This window comes from Electrophorus electricus, chromosome 13 (genome assembly GCF_041902795.1).
Source record: "Electrophorus electricus isolate QZ-2024a chromosome 13, ASM4190279v1, whole genome shotgun sequence".
Taxonomy (NCBI): domain Eukaryota; kingdom Metazoa; phylum Chordata; class Actinopteri; order Gymnotiformes; family Gymnotidae; genus Electrophorus; species Electrophorus electricus.
Genome location: NC_137509.1, coordinates 13,049,712 through 13,070,586, shown reverse-complemented (window position 1 = coordinate 13,070,586; position 20,875 = coordinate 13,049,712). Strand labels below are relative to the sequence as shown.

The 20,875-nt window shown below is 44.1% G+C and overlaps 2 protein-coding genes across 2 annotated transcripts in view; one reads left to right on the top strand and one right to left on the bottom strand.

Moving 5' to 3' along the window:
- Nucleotides 1–20,875, top strand: part of rpl34 (ribosomal protein L34) — a 33,782-nt gene that overhangs the window by 9,660 nt on the left and 3,247 nt on the right. The window lies entirely within an intron of this gene.
- On the bottom strand, nucleotides 7,660–20,867 carry trmt44 (tRNA methyltransferase 44 homolog). Its single transcript, XM_027009891.3, has 12 exons — nucleotides 20,806–20,867; nucleotides 20,177–20,527; nucleotides 19,981–20,095; nucleotides 19,530–19,749; nucleotides 19,207–19,275; nucleotides 18,934–19,041; nucleotides 18,576–18,647; nucleotides 15,588–15,694; nucleotides 14,544–14,727; nucleotides 13,593–13,971; nucleotides 10,967–11,083; nucleotides 7,660–10,489 (listed from the first exon to the last, which is right to left on the bottom strand). The coding sequence occupies exons 2-12, from the start codon at nucleotides 20,523–20,525 to the stop codon at nucleotides 10,257–10,259; spliced, it is 1,953 nt and encodes a 650-aa protein (XP_026865692.2). The 5' UTR covers nucleotides 20,526–20,527; nucleotides 20,806–20,867; the 3' UTR covers nucleotides 7,660–10,256.

Here is a 20,875-nt window from a genome sequence, read left to right as displayed (position 1 = left end):
CTGTAAAGCACATGCAAATAAGACAGATGTTTGGTCTTTTTAACGTGAAAAGCATCTGCCGAGAAACCTGTAAAGATTTGGTAAGGACGAATTAAAGCTGAAAGAAACAGGAAGAAGCAAAAGTCAGCTTGGTGTTAATTCTGACACTGACCGCGGGAAATAGTAAACACACGGCCGACCAGCCATCACGCGTGCAAGTTTGCATTCATTAGTGAACCTAAGAGCTCATTTGGCGGTCTCAAAGTCGAGGGCATCGGCTTGCAGCGTGTGGGTGAATACTGTGGCAATTGCAGGGAGCTGGCGTCTGGTGTCGGCTCCTTACAAATGGCTTATCAGAGCGGTCAGGAAGCTGCTCCTACTGGGCTTCGGGGGAGAAGAGCATTGAGCTATTAATAGCACTGTGACCGGGTGTCTCCTTCGTTATAACGCTGTCGCCTCTGCATCTTACCTGGAACGTCTCAATGACAGTAGCACTTGTAAGCTCCACTAGTAAACTGCACTATACTTTAGTGTTTATATATATATATATATATATACACACACACACACACACATATATATATATATATATAGTTTTATGTCTTATGTCTAAACTGGCTCACACTGGGTGGTGGTAGTTTGTGATAAAGTCTGTTTCTTGGTTCTGTTGTGAGATAGACTTGATGTCACAGCTTTACTTAATTTCTCAGTGACAGCTTTCCTTGTACCAGCATTGATGCATGTGTCAGAAAATCTGGGGTATTATGCCAGAACATAATTGTTTCACATCATGGTTGAACTCAATGTTTGCTGTCAGATTTCCTGTCCAATTAAGGCCTACTTAATGACACTGGTTTATAGATGACAGCACACATGCTACGGTGCAGTGGGGCTGCCACTGAATGGCTTAAGCAGGTTTTCCGGCAAGGTTTGTGTGTGATGTGAATCTGCAGGTTTTGTGTGTGATGTAAATCTGCAGGGCTTGTGTGTGATGTCTGTGTCCACATGCAAAACGGCCCAGCTGCACGATGCATCATCGTGTACCGAGTGAGGTGAGCATGAAACCACAGGTGGCAAACCAGCAGCTCAAACCACCAGATGTAAGCACTGCGTGGGTGTAGGCGATTGCGTGTGAAGGGGTGTCTGTGTGTGTGTGTTTGTGTGTGTGTGTGTGTGTGTGTGTATGTGTGGGTTTATATAAGAGTGTGAGCACATAACTGACACATCACCACCCCCAGTTACTGTCAAACTTGTTGCAAGGAGCATGTCGCAATTACAGCGCGAGTCATTCATCCCATTTCCAAAGGCAGCTTGAAAATAACCCCAACCTCACGGTTCATCTTCGTGCAGAAATTAAAGTCCGTGTACTGTCATTAAGAGTTATATTAAGGCGATTAGGAGTGGTAAATAGTGTGGTTTGTTTTCTTCCTTGTTTAATGGTAAGTTATGTTGAGGTGCAGTGAGCTAAAGTGGCGGAGTCACTAAACAGAGTGCTGTTTGACAAACAGACAGTGTGAAATGGCTGCCGTCAGACATCTCCCTACTGGCACAGGTACGATCAAAGAGTTATTGTGAGTCATGTCGCCATGGAAACACTGAGTCTTGTGAGGCATTGTCCTTCGATGAGACAGTAGAGAAGGAAAATTAAAATAACTTGTCTCAGATAGATTTGCAACACCACCAGCAATGTATACCAGTCACATTTGTTAGCAATACACTGGTTTACCATCATAGTAAGGGCAAATTGAACTAAAGGCTAGTTATCAAATAAGGTAGTTTCCCGTGTGTGTGCATGCATGCGTGTGTGTGTGTGTGTGTGTGTGTGTGTGTGTGTATGCACATGCATGCATGGTGTGTATGTTGTGCACGGTGTGCATGCCAGTTTGTGTGAGCTAGTGTGTGTGTTTGGATGAGACAGCTCTTGCCTTGCATCTACGTTTTCCCAATCACACATCCCACACCTCTTTAAGTAAACAACACATTCCTATCCAAAGGCAGTCCCACACATGCTCGGACAACAGTTATGCAATAGGGATCAAATGCGGAAGTAAGGTATCTGTGTAATAGGAACATCTCTGTTTTGGGACAATACTCATTGAATAAGGTCAGAACTAATTTCAAATGTGTCATTGTTTCATTTTTGTTGTCCTCTATGTGCAACTTTTACAACAATTTATGATCTTCTAAGGGTTTGTGTATAAACACGATAAACCATTGAAATGAACCATTTTCAGGTTCAACGTTTTTAGAATGTTGTCTCTTGACTTTCATACAGATTATATAATCACCTTGAAAATATTATGAATAGCGGTGTTCCTGTTAAAGAGCACTACTCATATCTTCATAGAGGTGGACAAATAAGGTTTCCTCCCACGGAATGAATGGTTTAGCCCACTGCAGGAGGCCATTGGCTATGGCTCAGTCAACCTTTGCTTAAGTCATGGGGGTGCTTCTTTCATCCAGAGACCAAAAGGAGTAGATGGAGTAGAACAGAGAGCCTAAGAGTCCACATCAATAAAGCTGTTTCAGCTTACTACTGGGGGGTGGGGGGGAGAGAGAGAAAGGACTCTGTTTGACCAATAGCAACAAAGAGTTCACATATGAAAAGATTCTTTTTTTGATTTATTGGTGTTCCACCGCACATGCTGCATCTGTCATTTATATAACAAAGCAAGCAAACCAACTTAAGGTATATAACAAACAGAAATCTTTATGCTTTCAACCAAAAAGTAAATTGTCGACCGATAAGATGTCAGAGAATCCCGGTTCTCCCTCCAAACGTTTTGAACAGCTGATGTACAATAAGTAATCGAAAAGACATCAGAACAGTTGGAGTGTGGCGACTCTGTACCTTTGCTACCGCTCTTGGCAGCTTGCCAAGCCCAGTATTGTTATTTAAATAGGCCTTTGTAGTTTTTCCTCCCACACATGTGGAGCGGCTGAATGCCATTTATTCTTCCAGCATCAGACGCATATTTCAAAGGCGTCACATTCATGGCCAGGCCCTGAATATGAAAAATGTTACGAAATGTGATGTAACTACACAGACATTTTGAGGCAGGTGCAATCTGCCAGGTACACTGCAGTGTGCTAAAGAGAGTGTGATTAACTGCATACGTTACTGCAATGATCAAAGCCATACAGCTTGGACCTTGGGGGGGTTGTGGGGGGTGGGTGCAGGGTTTGGTGTCAAGACTCTGATGGGCACAAACATGGCCCACACAAAAAAATATAGACTTTCTGACAGTCTCATGAAGTGTTGTGAAGTCAAAGGATTCCCTGTCGCTTAATGCATTTTTACATTTTACTATTCAATTACAACATGAGCCCTTGTTTATGTCATTTGCAGTTGTATATTGACAATAAGGCAAATGTATATATGAACCATATTTGTCTATCTGTACTTTCATGATAATTGTGATAACCACAATGCGCTATATTTTGCCATGATGAAGAGTTCATATAGCTAGTGTGCTTCTGTGCTTTGGCATAATATCATTCCCTGTAGCGCTTATAATATTACGTGGACAGGTAGATGTGTTGAAAGACTGAAATTGTAATGGCCTAAATCATTACAAAAGTAACATGGGTGGGTGGGGTTGGGTTGCACACGGTATGTGGAAGCAGTCATACGCTCTATTTTTATCACAAGTAAAACCAACAAACAAAAAACAAAAACAAACGAAGTAAATATTTGGTTTATGCCAGATGGTCATTAATAGACACTATAACACACGCGAGCGCACGCGTGGATTATAGTAGAAGAATATGCTATGCTATACTTGAATGTAACCCTAGCCTCAGCAAACAAAATAAACTGTTTTGTATCTTTTAGTTTTTCTAATGCAATCTGCATATTTTGCTACAATGACATTTGCCCTTAAGCAGCCAAATATTCCAGTAACATCAAACATCAAGTATGTATATTTTTAGATCTTACTGTAGAAATGTTTTCCCCACAAAGGGCTAAATATACCTCCCAACACACACACGCACGCACACACACACACACATCACATCACACTAAGTGTATATACAGCATATACAGCATTCAGAAACACTCAACATGTTTTCAAAGGAGCTGATGCATGTCTGTCTGTGGGAGGTTGAAAATGAAGGCAGCTGAGTAAGAGCAGAATTTTGTGACTCTGCCAAGCAGATGAAAACCATTACAGACCACACAGTCCGTGTTTATTAATTACACACGCCGATGGACAATACTAGTGTTTTGCAGTTGGCTTATTCCTTGACGGCTTTAAAGGTAAGCAGACTTATGGTTTTCCGATGTAAAATGTTGACTATCAGCTAAAATATAAGGCAAAACAGGGGCATGGGTACAAATATAGCAGCAGTAAACATCAGAATCTACCCAGCTTGTTTGAGGTGAAATGCACTGCGTGGAACCCAGAGTGCCCCAGAAACCAGCAGGCAGCGGGCCCAGCTGGAAATGGTACAGACATCTGACAGGAACAGCACTCATGCTCCCCATCGCCTGGGCCGCAGCTGGTCCCGAGGCTCCACTCCGGACAGGAGCATGTTACATAAGAGCAACAACAGGCAAGTCATAGTCCACGTCCAGCAAGACGTACGTCGCTGACGAGCTTTGGTCCTGCAGCGTGTAGAGGTGCTCACCCGAAACGCAAGCCAGGGAGTCCGCCTTCTCCGTCTTTCTACGGCAGTTGTTTTATGTTAAGAGGAGCTTTGCGTGAGAAAATGTCTAATTTTGTCACAGTTTGTGGCATCTTTGAGAGAGCAGGTCACCAGAACAATCTCTGCAGGGCTAGGCCTTTTTAAAGCTAAAGAGAATCACATATGATGCATATTGTTCTTTGTCTGTGCTGGAGGCAAACTGTATGGTTATAAATAACTATACTGTGTGAGATGTTAAGAATATTAAAATGTATTCTAATGCTATATCGATATCCTATTTAGAGATACGCCTTTAAACTAAAGTTCAGCAGGATGTCACAGTTTCCGACAGAACAACATTATTCCTGTGTAGCTTCTAGTTTCATTACTATTTTAGAAGAGCATGCAGTATTAAATAGTGTTACATAAGTCTAATCAGTACTATAAGTGAAGCTTCTAGAAACTTCTGCACAGCCACTGAACTCTTGTTAATCTTTAATTAAGCATACGCTGTGGCATTGATTCATCTGTTCCTGGCGGAAGCTATTTCGAGAGAGTGTCGCCCACGCAGACAGCATGCAGGGCAAAAAGAAAGAGAGAATTTTTCAAAAATACATTGCCCCATTGCTACACAATCGTATATCAGGGGGCTCGTTTCTAGTTTCATAAAGATTTGAAAGTTGGGTTCAGATTTCTTCAAATTTACGTTTTTGTGGAAAGGATCAACTGTGTTGCACTGGCAATTTTAGATTGCTAGAGTTTGAAGCTTGTTGACTGAGGCATTAGCAATGAGTTAACGAGTCAGCTGTGTTTGCACTGTTTGACAATAAAGTACACCTTGTTCAAATGCACAGCCTATATCCTTATTTTATTTCGGTTTATCTTCTGTAAAATAGATATTTGTGAAAGCCTCCCGTTAATGCGTTCCGTCTTTTTTTTTTTCCCCCTATGGCAGCAATTTTTCTTGCTGTGAACAGTAATATTGAAGTCCTGGCAGTGGAGTATTCTGACCACATTGCCACAAAAAGTAAGTATAGAAAGTTTGATGCCTGGCACTCTGGGAATGGTTGGAGGTGTGTTTTCCTGCTAACATCCACAGAGCTTTGCACATCCATGATCGTATATCTCAGGAGTGGATTCTACTTTGGCAGGCAATTAGATAAAAATAACTACACATGGAAAAACAAAGTGCCTAAACATGAATTAATCAACACTTCTTACTAGAGTTCTAACAGAAAGTCAATTTAAAAGAAATCCGAGTTGATCACAAGAAACAGTCTAATCACTTAGCCACACAGTCTAATCTGAAACAGGCTTGCACTTGTCTTGGAAGCAGCTAGTGCTTTAGCACAGCAGACTGTGCACGAGCAGTTGGCACATGGCTGGAGTAAATCTGTTTAACATCCACCTAGCTTTCTTCTTGATCAGTGCTTTCCGTTACCTGTAGTCTATTAAAGACGCTGCCGGGGGAATACGTGAACCTCTGCTGAAAGGAGGGAAATAACAGAGGAGATTTTAGCTTTTCTTAACCCTTCTTAGCTCTTTTATGAGCTCACATAAAGAAGCTGTTTTCTACTTTTTGTTCTGTGCAGCTCAGCGTCTCCTCAATTGCAAGACTAAAGGCTCACCCCCCCCCCCCCGCCCCCGCCAAAAAAACAAAACACAAACAAACCAAAAACCCGGCCAAAACACCAACAAAAACGGCACAGAGAAACACTTCAGCTGTAATGTCTTGGATGGTCCAGTCTTGCTATCCTCCGAGTTGTCCAATAACGTCCACATATGTTCACCCCGAGATTAATGCGGATATCTCTCAAATGTCTCATTTCAGCACAAATGGAGACAAACTGGGCTTGTGATATTGCGATTCATCAGTTTAATTTGCTAACTCAAGGACTCCTCATAATGCTGCAGTGATTAATTTTGCACATGTGCAACTCTGTACCCTCCCTATATATATATATATATATATATATATATATATATATATATATATATATATATATATATATATATATATAAAACAAACAAAAACAGAGGGGTTGGGCCCAAGCAAAACTGCCTTCATGTGCAGAGAAGGAACAAATCCCTTTGCTCATCTGTCGCACAACGATGTGTGTAGATACTGACCACATGAGGTCATTGTAAATTCTTGCTTGCTGTCGTATAGTCATTTGCAAATGAAGCATGTGTGGAGCTGTGGCTTCTATAAAAATAAAACCTCTCATTACTCCACACATGGAACCAAATCACCTTTCCTTCTCGACCACAGCATCCTCAGAACAATCTGTCCAATCGTTCCCTTCAACCCCACTATCTCACCTTATTTTTATTTAATTTATATATATATATATATCAATTACCTTACGGCACTCTAGTTAGTCTGTTGCCTGGATAATTACACTCTATAGCTGTAGTTATAGCTAAGACAAAGTAAAGGAGAAAAGGCAGGAGGGTTCTCACAGACACGCCTAATGGAAAGGAGCACGCGGGGGCAGCGACAGGAGAAAGTCCCCTTGCTCTGTGTGTGGGAGGCTGTAAACCTAGTTGAAATGTTTTTCAGAAGAGTGTAAGAATCTTGGTTCTGGGCCAACAGACTCCTCATATGTCGCACTGACTATTTTTATATTCATCAGTTATACGGGTAAAATTCTAAAGGTGATTAGATATGAGGTGATACTGTTTGCAGATAATTGTTACATTTTACCTGAAACCTAATGTATTCTTTTAGCTTTTGTTTAGATAACAATGACATTTATATGAATAAATTACAAAAGTCGTTGCCTATGTATAAACATGAACAAATGATGCCTTTTGCTTTACACAGGTCAGAGTCACACATTCATTATTACAGGCATTTCTTGTTTTGAACATTCCACACCATGCTTAACTCAAAGCTAAATTCAAACCAAAGTTTCTCTCAGACTAAATGAGTAGGAACCTGCCAGCTAGACTCAATGTCAATGACTACTGCTATGGGGAGAGGAGTGAACGTATAAGGACAGTGTATTTTCTCTCTCTCTCTCTCTCTCAGGTGACAGCTCACCAGATATGCGTAGGCAGAGTATGGTCTTTGGGCAGCCAGCGCCCACGGAGATGCTCCATCTATGGAAACACACAGCGCTACCCTACAGAACAAAGAGGAGAGAGAAAGCTGAAGCATATGGTGTGCGTCTCGCACCGGGCATGCTGGGAGAATGGACCTCTCAGCTGAGCTGTTGAGGAGATGTCACTGGGGTCCAGACGCAGGAAATAACGAACGGGACTCTCTCGTCATCCTTTAGATTTTTAGGGAGAGCAGAAATGTACACTTGGGTATGAGTGAGTTACGGTGTTGATATTGGGTTAATTTGCATATTGCAATCCACTCAGCAGATAAGATAACATCCTTCACAGAACGGGGGAGAAAGAATGTTGATGGAAGTTGTCTGCTCTGTAAGATTCTCCTTTTTTTCTTCCACACAGAGAGAAAAGAGTTTGTGAAAGAGAAGGGAGTGTGTGTTAGAGAAAAGAGAGTAGGCGAGTGAGAGAGAGACAACATGACCTACTACATTTTTTGCAAGACTTCTACATATCCCAAATGTTTGTAACTGTCATAAACAGTTAACACTGTGGATGGGCCTGGAAAGCCCAAGTCCAGTGCCAATGACCTCAGTCTGACCATGCTGATATTCCTTCTGTCCTTACACACACTCCCCACAGAGCCAATCATGATCTCAACTTCTCCGCTGCAGTGTAACTCAAACTCCCTCGCCTTTTTTTTTTTTTTGTCCCACATGCTTCGCACCATAAGTCACAGTGCTGTTATGTGCAGCACCAACATATGTGCAGCCTCGGACGACCCAGTTGCCCGTCTTACATGTGTCACACCAGACCCAAGGGATTTGATCCACATGGGGCCCAGCATTTCCATGCATTTGCTCTGTGCGCTGATGCAACCTGGAGCTGGAGCAGAAGAGCAGTGTTCAGCGTGGGTGGAGGCTGGCTCATTTGTCTCCTACACACACCCGCCCCCACTGGTCTGCCCCTCCGGTTGGCCCAGATTCAGCTGGTCCTGGCCATTTCTCCTTCTGTAACCACCTGCCTGGGCTGGTTCGACTGCATCTGGACTTCTTCAAAGCAGGTCGCAAAAGCCCTGGCTCTAATCCGGCCCACCCCGCCCACTCTGGCCTGGGGTGACACGTCACTGTTGCTCTTCCTACTTCCGTTGTGGTTACTTTAAACATCAAACAGAGGCCAGTTCAGGCCAGTACTGTTGAGTGAATCTGAAGAGTGGAAGCGGGAGATGGGTAATGTTAGAACAAAAGGGGTGTGGGTTAAAAGGGGTCCGTCCTGCGATGGAAATGATTGTGAGCATGTCCCGCCCACTCTGGGCCCACGTGCATCATGGCGCAGTAGAGCCGGACGGCTCAATCGGTCGAGCGCGACCCTTGCGGATGCCCGGGCCTTCTCGCTCGAGCGTGACCGAGCGTGTTCAGCTCATTAAGCAGCGACAAGAGCACTCCTCCCACAGAGAAAGCCCGTTCGGAGTTACAGGAGCGTCCGAAGCTGTTTGAACCCTCCTCCTGCCAGAGGGCTGTGCGCCTTTGCTAGCATGCGCAGGAGCTCAGAGGACACCAAGCCACTTCCACGCCAGTCAGAGCACTGTGAGGCAGCGGGCAGCGTTTACTGAGTTTACTGAGTCAGGGGTTTTACTGAACAAAAAATAATGCCCTATGTGATGCCCAAAGGTATATAGACACACAGAATCAATCATAACCATTTATTTATTTATTTTGATTTACTATGTTGTGCAGAAGGAAAACAAGGGTAATCTCCACAGTTTAGTATAAGTCGGTCTTACTGCACCAAAACCCCATGAGAATATTTCTCAGCAAGACAACTATAATATCCACCATCAAGATATTAAAATGTGCTGAGCAAAATCTCCAACGTCAATGCTGATGGAGTTTGTGAACTTTTATTATATGTACAACAAACCTAAAAGCTAATGTGTTGTTAAAAATAATGAGAATGTTGTACACATTGTACATGTAAGGCAAGGAATGATCTTAATGCTTGACCTTGGTCCTGTACTGCTGTTCTCCCATGTCCGCTGCTTTGCTTTTCTGTCTTTTTTAAAGTCAAGTACAGGAAACATAAGTTCCTTGTCCTCCACAGTGAGCTTGAGACAGTGACCTTGGCTGACTCTACTGGCTAGAGAAGAATATCCTGTCCTGTGACATTTGAGCAGAGGGGCAAAAACAGACCTGCCCCCTACACAGAGCTCCAAATTATTTATGCCTTTAACATTTACTGAAAACATGCCCTTCCAAACAGACAATCAGAAAGTCCCCACCACACACACACACACACACACACGCCAACAAGGTGATTGCTTTCAAAAAGGTGTTTATTGTTCTATTTCTGTCTTAAACCTCAAATATTGGCTTGAGGAATTCAGTTTGTTTTGTGGCTGAATAAATAAGATCAGATAAACAAGATTCCAAGATGGATTATTTACACACAGCTTCAATACACTTGTCTAAAGTCTAAAACAGAACACAGTTCACCAAGATGAGCATAAAAAAAAAAAAAAAAAGACATCACTGTCTTCCTGAACACGCAAATCAAAGTTTCAGGTTGAAAGTTCTTCATTTTGACCGTAGTCAGTTCCTGAACTTTTTCAGGGGTCGTGTGGAGGGTTGCAGGTCCTCTTCCCCGTGTGCAAACGCGCAGTCTTCTATGGATAACGGACATCCATGGGGATGGTGCGTGTGGAACCAGCAGAGTCTGGTTTTCCGGGCTCCTGACATTTGGTTTTTGCGCTTTGAGGTGGCCTGCGTGGCCTGAGCTGGACCACTTCTCCGCCAGTCTCTGATGTGAACCCTTCCAGCCTCAACTGTGGAGAAGGACGTTTGCGTAAAACCTCGGGGCAAAAACTCAGCTACCTAGAGCCATGATAAGGAAATGGTATAAAGGTCGTCAGGTGTTCCCCTGAGAGTGTAATATTTGGCTAATCGATGTGTCTATACACTTTATTATGTCACAGCTGAAGTCTGAATCTGAATTTCATTTTCTGTTACTCTTGCAGTCATGCTGGTATGATTGCTGCAGTGATTCAAACTGTTCCACATAAAAGGATGCAGGAGGCACACAACCACACAAACCCTTATGACTTTGATGACCTACGCTGAAAAAGAACAGGTTTAACAGTATCATGCGAAAAGACTATTCTACAGTAATAAACAACAGGTGCCATGTTGATCCCTGCCAAAAATGATGTGCATATTTGCACTTTTAAGAACAGAACAGAAGAAGCGGCCGTCAAAGTTCAGTCATGGCTGGGAAACAAAGGGCTTGGGCGCGTGCTGAATACCTCTGAACACCTGGTGGCTGTTTTTCAGCAGAGTCTGTAGACCTCCGCACTCTTTCTTCAGCTCCTGCAAGGTGCACTGGCCCAAGAGCTCAGCCACGTCACGGATAGAGAGAGAGCCTGAGAAATATGCAGGGAAGTGGGGGGAGAGGGAGAGAGAGAGAAGACCAAGGACAAAGCAAATCCATCATTTGCTATTTCTGTCATGTCGCTGCAAAGCACAGATCAACTTTACCTTCACCTGGCAAACTCCGCCTAGCACACAACACCGGCATGTACCACAGAGCCTTGAGAGGAAAAACAAACCTCTCGCAGTGGCCAGTCGACATCGGCCGAAGGGACTTTGTTCACATCCACTTGGAGGCTGCTGCACGCCACATGGCGCAATTTCCCAGCAGCCACTTCTGCACCTGCCAGCCCTCGCCTGCCCCAAACCCCCAGTGCCCCATGAGCCTCTGATCTACAGCGTCTTGGCTGCTGGGGTCTAACTCAGCTGTTTGCAGTGCCGGAGAGGTAACATGCTGACTGCCAGCGCACCCTTGTTGTGGCCTGCGACGAGGAGCTAGAGGATTTATGATGAGACATGGACATGTGGGGTGTTTCACAGCCTGCTTGCAAATCAAGTCTGGGCATGGAACGTGGGTAACGTGGAATGAAGGTTTTCCAGCTGCAAAACTGGGCTTCTAAAGCTAAAGCAAAGAGTGAGAATTCCATACATCCAACGATGCCAGACCAGGGTAGCCAGATGACACAGCCTCTAGTAGCCTTAGGGGGAACTACCATTTGGCTTACAAAGAGCGCCATTTAGAATGCACCGCGTTTGGTTCTGACGAGCAACCAGCACTGATACCCAAACTTAGTAACAGGGCCAGAAGCCGATTCTTGACGGTTCCAATGTGCGTCATAAAACAAGGAGCACTTCCAATCTTTGGGTCCCCGAATTGTTGCCATGGCAACCAGGTGCTGGTTCCTGGCCAGCAGGGGAAGGCGGCACTTTCCCTCGAGAAGGCTCTGTTATGAGCAGCCTCTTCTTAAGGCACTTTTATTTTGGGGGGGGGGGGGGGGGGGGGTTCACCCAGAGTTTGTACCTGACTCTATGATATTAGTGAGTGAAACAAAACTGACCCTTGTTGCCTCTTAAACGTGCTCCCTTCTCTGAGTGAAAATGTGTGGGGAGCACATTCCGCTAAGTGCTCACTGGAACACCCGGTATTCCCTCAGCACACCATATTCCCTCGGTGCCAACTGGCAGAAGACAGAAAGTCATCCGCTGGTTCACTGTGTACACTGCATAATTTACGCAGGGAGACAATGGCCTAGAATGCCTGACGCCAGACACTACCATATCTACAGTCCTAATACAATATCAATAGCCCATTTGGAGCTGCCCTTTAGAGAACAGACAGAAGATAGGGATTGATGGGCGGGGAAAAAGCAGCTGAAAGGAGTCTCACTATGTGTGTTTGCAGCCACGTGCTTGGCCAACTCTTTGCTCCTATTACCGTGGCTTCAGATTACATCGTTGGATATCCAGTTAACAGACTAAAACCTCACGATGCCTCTAGCTGCACTGGGTTGATCATCTGCTAAGTCATTTCTCGACTTTAGCGACAAACTATTCCACTAGCTGTGTGCATGATGCCCTTGGGGACTAACACATCTTTCCCATTCCTTCTGACTTATGAGGACAGTTCATGGTATGAATTTAGACCATTTAATTCCTTATAAATACGACATGTCTTCCTGATATAATAAATATATTGCACTGTATTTGTTTTGGGGGATTATTCCATTTAGCCCTGCCCCAAGTTCACTTGCATCAACGCGCTTAAGAGCATGCCATTAAAATAACTTCTTCACAAACATGTATATAAATACATTTCATGCATAAAACATGACAGGACTGCATAATTCATGCATACAACTACATCTTGGATCTCTATTTTGATCCCTTCATCACACACACAAACGCTCTCGCAGACATGGACGCCCAGTTGTTCAGCCACTTACTCAGTGCGCCTCTGCCAGGTCTCCGAGCACTTTCGTGTTTCACAAAGCGCAAAACCGAAGGACGGAAACGCCGACGAGCAGGGAAAGGGCAGTAAATGCGTTGTGCGCGCTGCCGATGAAGCAGGCCCGCCGAGTTCAAGCACTCAGCCTGGGTTGTGATTGAACAGACGCGAGGGTGGCCTGCGTCTCGCGCCGTGCGGGACAGGATGTCCATGACTGAGCGGTGGCGCAAAAAAAAAGAAAGAAAAAAAAAGAAGAAGAAGAAGAGGAAAGCACGAAAGGAAAAGCAAAAACGCTCTACTTTAAAGCAGGGTCAGCGGGTTTCAGCCATGCTTTCTAAAAATACCTTGCTTGTATGCATCTCGTTTTTTGTAATCATAAGCTTGAAATGGCCTTCGTGATTTTGTGATGGGGCCCGTTTTTGTCGTCGCTGCCTCACAAAAGCGGCACGTGGCATGCGCATTCAAAACGTCGGGGGAAGGTCCGCCCCCTTCGGCTCGCCCCCCCCGGCACGTTTCCTCGTGCTGCTTTTCAACCTCTGCAAACACGGGCTTAAAAAAGCTTGCGCACAGCGCGTGACTCATCCCTCTCGGTAAAAGGCATGTCACTTTCTTCTCACCTCCTGCATCCCACTTATTTCCACCTTGGTCCGAGCAGGCACTCTCTTCATCCTTCTCCTTTCCCGCCTCTGCGGTGAGCCCCAGCAAGGCTGTGGCCACCTTCAGGACCACGCCCTCCACAAAGCACCTGGGCAGGGCGGCGCAGTTCCTCACCGGCTCCTCCTTGTCCCTCGGCTTGAAGCCGGTTCCCCAGTCACTTTCTGGTTCGGCGGACCCGAGTCCGCCTCCACGGCGAGGAGGTCCGGCGGGGTCTTCCGGAGCGCCGTTAGCCGAGCCCCTGTGCGAGGCCTGCCGGCCCCTGATGTAGTCCGATCTCCTGGTTTCGGCTAGCCCTTCTTCGGTCCGTTCGTACGTCCTGCTCCTACCAATCAGGCATACCTGCAGGAAAGCAGGAGGTAATGTGCTGATTTAAGCACCACTGGCGGAGACCAAAGTACTATGACAGGCTATGACATGTTTTTCAGTATGAGTTCAGAGCTAAAACAAAAATGTGGTGGACTACATTGTGGATAGAGACTGTGGCAAGGAAGCAGGATTGCTCAGTGTTGTAGCTTCTCACATCGACACCGTATCTGTATATCTGTATTGTGATATGTTATAATGATGCTCATCAAATGCCAAACTTCACACTCTGTCCTCATGAGTGCAACCAAGGGACTTTAATTCCCCCCCCCTAAAATGCTCCAAATGCTTTTATTTTAACTGTGACCTACTTTCTAGATCAAATAAGGCTGGCCTTATCTACTTGTTAAAGATCAAATGGAACATTGTCACTGTTTCAGTGCTGTGCAAACATTTTGACAAATTGTTCAAGATGAGATCCAGTGACACCCAACCTGCCTGTTAGATCGTGCCTGGCCCATTGCCACCACTATGACAGAGGCTTCCCAGTGGACAATAATCACAACACAGACCCTACATGGTTAAAAGACTAGAGTGATTCGGCTTGCCCGTTTGGTGGAGGGGATCCTCAGGCAGTCTTCGTCTGTTTGGAAGCCACAGGCTGTGCTGACCTCAGAGATGAAGTCTATGTATTCTCTGTATTGAGACTTCTTACAGTGCCGCCGCTGGTACTTCCCACACAAATCAAAGAAACAGCAGGGGAGCGCAAAGTAGCGGCAGGTGTAGGACGATCTGCGTGGAGAAAAACATGAAAATGGCACGTGAGGGATAATGCATACTCTAGCTTTTTGAGATATTGTATAGTAGAATATCCCAGAAAGTACAGTCATATCCAATAATATAGCAGAATATCCTATAAAGTACAGTCACATCCAATAATACTATGCTACTTAGGACACATCTGATTTTAGACTTGTTCTCAAAAATCCACAATGGCACTCCTTCAAGAAATATACTTACAGTTGGACAAGGCAAGATAGTACAAATATACTGGGATAAACATGTAATTTATATAACCTGCAACATGAGTCAGGAAACTGACATATTCGCAAAACAACCATTCGGTTGTCTGGTTCTTTATACCAACACCTTTCCAAAATGACAACAGCCCAGATATGATTATTGGGCCAGGCTAAATATCTCCACCTAGTGTCTAATCCACCCCAAACTGGGCAACGGAAGCAAACAGCAGAACCGAACTTATTCAGTGCTTGTTACATGCCAGACTACAAACCCGTCACCCGATCAGGTACGTTTCACGGAATGCTGACTACATTCTAGCATCGTATTTCTCGCACACCAACATCCCTCTTCCCCCCCTGTGAGCCACGGCTGATTAAATTGTAATGACTCTTGAGTTACGCCGAGGTCATTTTCAAGATGTTGCCTCGGGGGACATGCATATTTATGAGGTTCCATGTGGTGGTGATTTTCTTTAAACCAACTTTGGAGGCCAGGCAGGCCAGACAAGGAGTGACTGGTGGAGGGCCAGACACAAGTGGCTGCGAGTCCTCCGGCCTCTTCTCGGTCAATTACTGAGGATCAGGTGGCTCTTCGCTGCTGGAGCTAAACCACCAGGGCTGACGACTCACCTGGCGGCTATAATAGGGATCCATGGCGTGAGTTCATCCGAGTGGTTTCCAATCAGCCAGTCTGTCTCGGGGAAGAGGAAACTGGAGCTGGGTGTGATTGCCTTTTCCTGAAATAGATGAGAGCGCCCCGTGCATTTCATTAGCAGTGGATAAAGGTGTAATGACATCGAGAGTCACTCATCTCACTCTGAAAATGGAACAGGGGTTGAGCTGATCTGCTCGAAGGATCTGACCGAGAGTTTCACATGGTAAAAAAAAAAAAAAAAAAGGAACAAATGTTTTGTAAAAATGGTGCATTAACATTTCATGCTCTGGTCATAAAGAGTGTTCACTGTCAGATTATGCATAATTTATCTTGTTCAGAACTAAATATAAAATGGTTTACATACATAAGGCCCTACTGAAAAAGTAGGCATACGCCCATTTGAAAACTCAGCTTTCTGTCCCCACTGAAGAACTCTCACCGCCAGGCAGTAGCATATTGACTGAGAGTGTTGTTGAGATTTTATCTGTTAGTTTCCAGGGATTGACTAATTACATTATTAGATCTTAGCCAAATACAATTTCTAATTTAAGATACTCACTTATATATCCCATGTAACAACAACAACAACGACAAAAAGAAAAAACAAAAACAACCAGTATGTACCTGAATAATGTACATGAACATGTGTATATAGCAGCATGTAAATGCATTAACTTGTGTACAGGTGAGTCATGCTAGTAATCACACTGCACAATTTGATAATGCATTTAAGAGCTTAGAGAGCAAGACTATTGCTGGATGACGTCCCGTGGCCCGCCCACCACACCTGTCATCCCGAGACATGTTCAGTGATGTTCAAACACTATGGGGACTTCGCTGGCACCAAAGCAGTCATCCTAAAAGCACACCAAGACCCATCAGGCATGTCACTGAAGAACCCCTGTGCCTCCAAACACTATGAACAACACTCCTCTGGGATTGCTCCAAGTCTGGTTTTGTAGGGAGATGAGTATGTTAAGGAAATACTACAACAACGGAAGAGAATATTGGTGGTATTTTAAAAATGATTCATTAATGTTAGCCTTCTGTTTAAGTTTTCCAGCCCATAAGCCAATGGAAATCAGACAACAAAGTACACACTTCACTCCTTACTTCAATCCTCCTTTTAAAGAGAATGACATAATAAGAAGCATTATTATTACACATAGGAATTACAGGGGTAATTCTTACATTGTGGTTAATATATAAGCATGTAAAGAATGGTAAATGGACAGGTAAATGCCTTTCACTAGTACTGATGTGGGAGCATCACTGGTGGTTACTACCTGTTTCTGTACTCTGACAAGCCATGCGGTCAGCAGGCACGAAACAGCAAGCCAGACATATGAAACCAGCACAAGAATCACAAGCCTGTGTCAGCATGTTACCCTCTAATGATTCACATTTAGCAAAGCAAATAATTAATGTCCACAAATTAATTTCACAACAGAAAATTAAACCAAAGTATTATGCTGGTTGAAAAAGAGACATTAACTTGGGATACTTCAGAGATGTTACAATATGAACATCTATGAAGGACTTAATTTCTGAAATCACTTAATAGTTTTAAGGGGCGAAGTGTGTCATTTTATGCAATGCACAATACAGAGTGAACACAGGTCAGCACAAAGAAATGAAATGTCCATGGAAATAGTGCAAGGCATAGTGATGCAATGTTCGTGAAGACGTCCGAGGACCACGTCTATTTTCAGCACAGCTGAAACAGGGTACGATCTGTTATTCTCATGAAAGCACTAGGTGTTAGGCGCAAACAAAACGCTTGAACTAGTGCTAGACATAAAACACTGTGCCTTGTGTTATGAAAACAGGGTCCCATAGTGCCAGAACATTTAGATAATTAAAACTGAACAATTGCACAGCGCCAAATAGGCCACAAAGGGGGGGGGGGGGGGGTTCCTGTAAATATTTATCATACAAAAACTCCAGATTCCTTGGTGCGCGCATCACAGGGAACCTCGCCTGGACCCTCAACACCACAAGCCTAGCCAGGAGAGCTCAGAAGCACCTTCACTTCCTGTGACAGGTGAGACCAAACATGTCTCCTTCTATCCTCACCACCTTCTACAATACAGAAGGTCCCGACTAGTAGCCTCTGGGTCTGGTATGAGGTCTGCACAGGCTTGGTTCGCATGTCCTCGCAGCAGAGTGTAAGAACAGCTGAGATGATCAGCAGGGGCTCTCTACCTACCATCAACACTTCTACCACCAGCAAAGCCTCCTGTCCGTGAGGTCAGGAGGACGATGGCTTCCCCCTCCCACCGCTCTCAGTCTCTGCACCCTCCTGCTGTCTGGCAGAAGGTACTGGAACATCTTTTTTCATCACCGCCAGACTCAATATCAGCTTCTTCCCAGTGGCAGTCAGTCTACTTAACCTGACATTCCGGTGCTCCCAAAATATCCACCTAGATCAGAGTGCATCACCCACCCTAAGTGAACGTGCATCGTTGCTGTGCAAGAAATGCATTAAAAGTGCAACTTGCCAAACCTTGCACTCAAACAGAACCAAGTCAGTGTTATTTCAGTGAAAGCACTTTTGGAATTATGTTGTGCTCATCTTTTTTGGTGAAAAACCATGAGAGATAATTATTTTAACAGTTGATGCAGCTCAGTGGTTAAGGTACTGAACTTGTAATCGTAAGGTTCCTAGTTCAAGCCCCACCACTGCCAAGTTGCTGCTGTTGGGCCCCTGTTGGGCCCCTTAACCCTCAATTGCTCAAGTTGTACTCAGTCATAATTGTAAGTCGCTTTTGATAAAAGCATCAGCTAAATTCCGTGAATGTAATTGAACTGAACACAGTTCAGTTTAATACATATGTACAGCCTACACTATAATTCTTCACATTCTTTTTGGTTAAACAGTGGATTCAGTAGCATATCTGTTTCATGGTCATTATCTCTGAAGGAATAAAAACGAAGCATGCAGTCCAGTTGAAGTGTCTTACCTCTAGGTGTGTATCGGGTCCATACATGCTCCAGATTTTCCGTTTGCGCACATCGATGCCTTTTCCAGGGTGCTGTAAAACAAGAGTGCATGAAAGCCTTAGCTAAATTCATTCCGTTTAATTTGCTCAAGACCCAGAATTCATCATAAATTACTGTGCCTTCTTCCGTTTTCTGAGTCTGACTGTCTGTGCGTGGCTTACGAGGGGGCACGTTGAATGTCTAGTCTGCCAATTTTAAGCAATGGATGAAGATTAGCAGATTAGGAGACTTCAGTGGTAAAGGTCATTCGCAGACTGAACTGAACGTACATGACATAATTTAATAGCACTGGAAACGAAGTGAAGGGTGAAGACGTACCCCTTCGTTGTTTAAGATGTGAACCAGGAGGCCGTTTCCACAGCCCAGATCCACAAAAGACTGTTTAGATGTTAGTCCTTTTTCAGCACGCTCCTCGTGCCACAAAACCTGCACAGAGCACATGTTCATGTCCTTTTTTAATGATTCAGGAATGATGTTTATAAATAAAACAAACTCCAAGCTGTACAACAGTACAAAATGCGTCATCATTTACAACAAGGTACAGGCCTGAGTGACAGTGAAGAATGAAGAATTAAATTAGTTTGGACCTACCAGGAGATAAGTAGCAATAGCAACATCTTCAAACACAAATTTCTCAGGATCAGTAACTTCTGGCCAGACCTACAACAAAATTTTGGTAACTTTATAAAACCAAGTAGGAATTTGTAAGTACACACACAATGCACTCTTAGCCATGTTACTCTTAGTTAGTAAGATTAGACTGGAACCTTAGGGTGCCTTGGACTTTATTCAGTAAATGCCAATGCAATACACGCCATTACCTATTTGTAAAATAAAATAAAACATATTGTGAATTGACTAAAGTCTAATACAGAATCTGGATTCTGACAAGTAACAAGTTCAGAATTTCTCACCTTGACCATCTCTTTGTATTTGCTCTTCAGTTCCTGGTACAAAACGCTGTACTTCTCAATGGGAATGAGGGACAGGGTGCTCTTGAACTCACTGGCCTTACTCTCTGTGGCCCAGCGTGCTAGTTTAGGGAGTAGCTCTGCTGTCAGCCAGGACAGATTTGGGTAGGCCACACCATCACTGTGCCACTCATCTGGCCTCAAGGGACAGAGAGACAGCACCCTGCGTGGGACCAGAATTTAAAAAAAAAAAAATCCTAATCATTCCACGTTCTCTTCTACATTAAATATGAAAGCAATGTATATGAAGGAGATGCAATGCACTGTGGATGAAGATGCATCTTTGTTTCGTTCAGGGATTCAGATTTAAAGCAGGGATTCTGTCAAAACTCTCTTTAAAGATTTTTGCAAAGTATTGTGTGTATTCCAATTATTGGTTTAAGAAGACACTCACCAGTCATCTGCTTTTAGCTGTAGCTGGATCTGATAGATATTACCTTTCCTGAAAATAACCTGCCCATCCCTGCTGTCTTCAACAGGGAGAAATGTCACCACCTGCCTGATCAGGTCTGGAGATTAGAGACAAATCGATATAAGGTCAAACGCCGAAAAAACAGAAATGAGAGTCAACGGAACCTTGTCACCGTTACCTTTCACGATAATCTCTTTGTACGCGTTTGCTCCTTCGTGGTTCAGGTCTGCTTTAGGAACGACGGTTCTACGTCCTATGCGCCAGCTTCGCGCACCCCGGTGACCGTTGTTCGCGGTGTGACCGTGCAAGAAACGGTAAACGTCGGTTAATTCCTGCTCGCTTGTCCCGGTTAAAAGAGGCAGGGAGTGTCGGAGTTTATCAGCATCCACGTCCGCATACTCGCTTACTTTTGCTCCGCACAGCCGCTTGTTCGCGACGTGAGGTTTCTGTATCCACACCTCGGTGGCTGACCAAAAACCTTCTGGTCTGCATTTAACCTCGACGTTTACCTCACAACGTTTGAGCATGACTTCGGAAAAAAAAGAACAAAACAACACAGCATTACTGAAAAGAATCCAGAATATGTCACACTTAATGTATGTTGCTAGCTAGTATTTTCAAAGTTAGCCGGTTAGGTAACTAGCTATCTAGCTGTTAGTTTCAGTGGCTTTAGCTATAGACGTGTCAAATTAAAAGTCCTAGATTGACGGGAAAGCATACAAAGCAGATTTTAAGTTAGTAGTAAAACAAATTTAGCAAACAAAATACAAGTGTTAAGCCTTTTTATAAGTAACTGTTCAGATAAACCTTTTTGGAAACAGCGCGATGTGATGATTGCCCCGTCTGTCGAAACTTTTATTTGACATCGAAAATACAC

What these genes read in the sequence shown, in the direction of transcription:
- trmt44 (XM_027009891.3), bottom strand. Translation starts at nt 20,525, where the DNA reads ATGCTCAAACGTTGTGAGGTAAACGTCGAGGTTAAATGCAGACCAGAA. An exon ending in CAAAGAGATTATCGTGAAAG is followed by an intron (nt 20,096 to 20,176) that starts GTAACGGTGACA and finishes TCTAATCTCCAG; the next exon opens with ACCTGATCAGGCAGGTGGTG. An exon ending in CAGCTAAAAGCAGATGACTG is followed by an intron (nt 19,750 to 19,980) that starts GTGAGTGTCTTC and finishes GGTCCCACGCAG; the next exon opens with GGTGCTGTCTCTCTGTCCCT.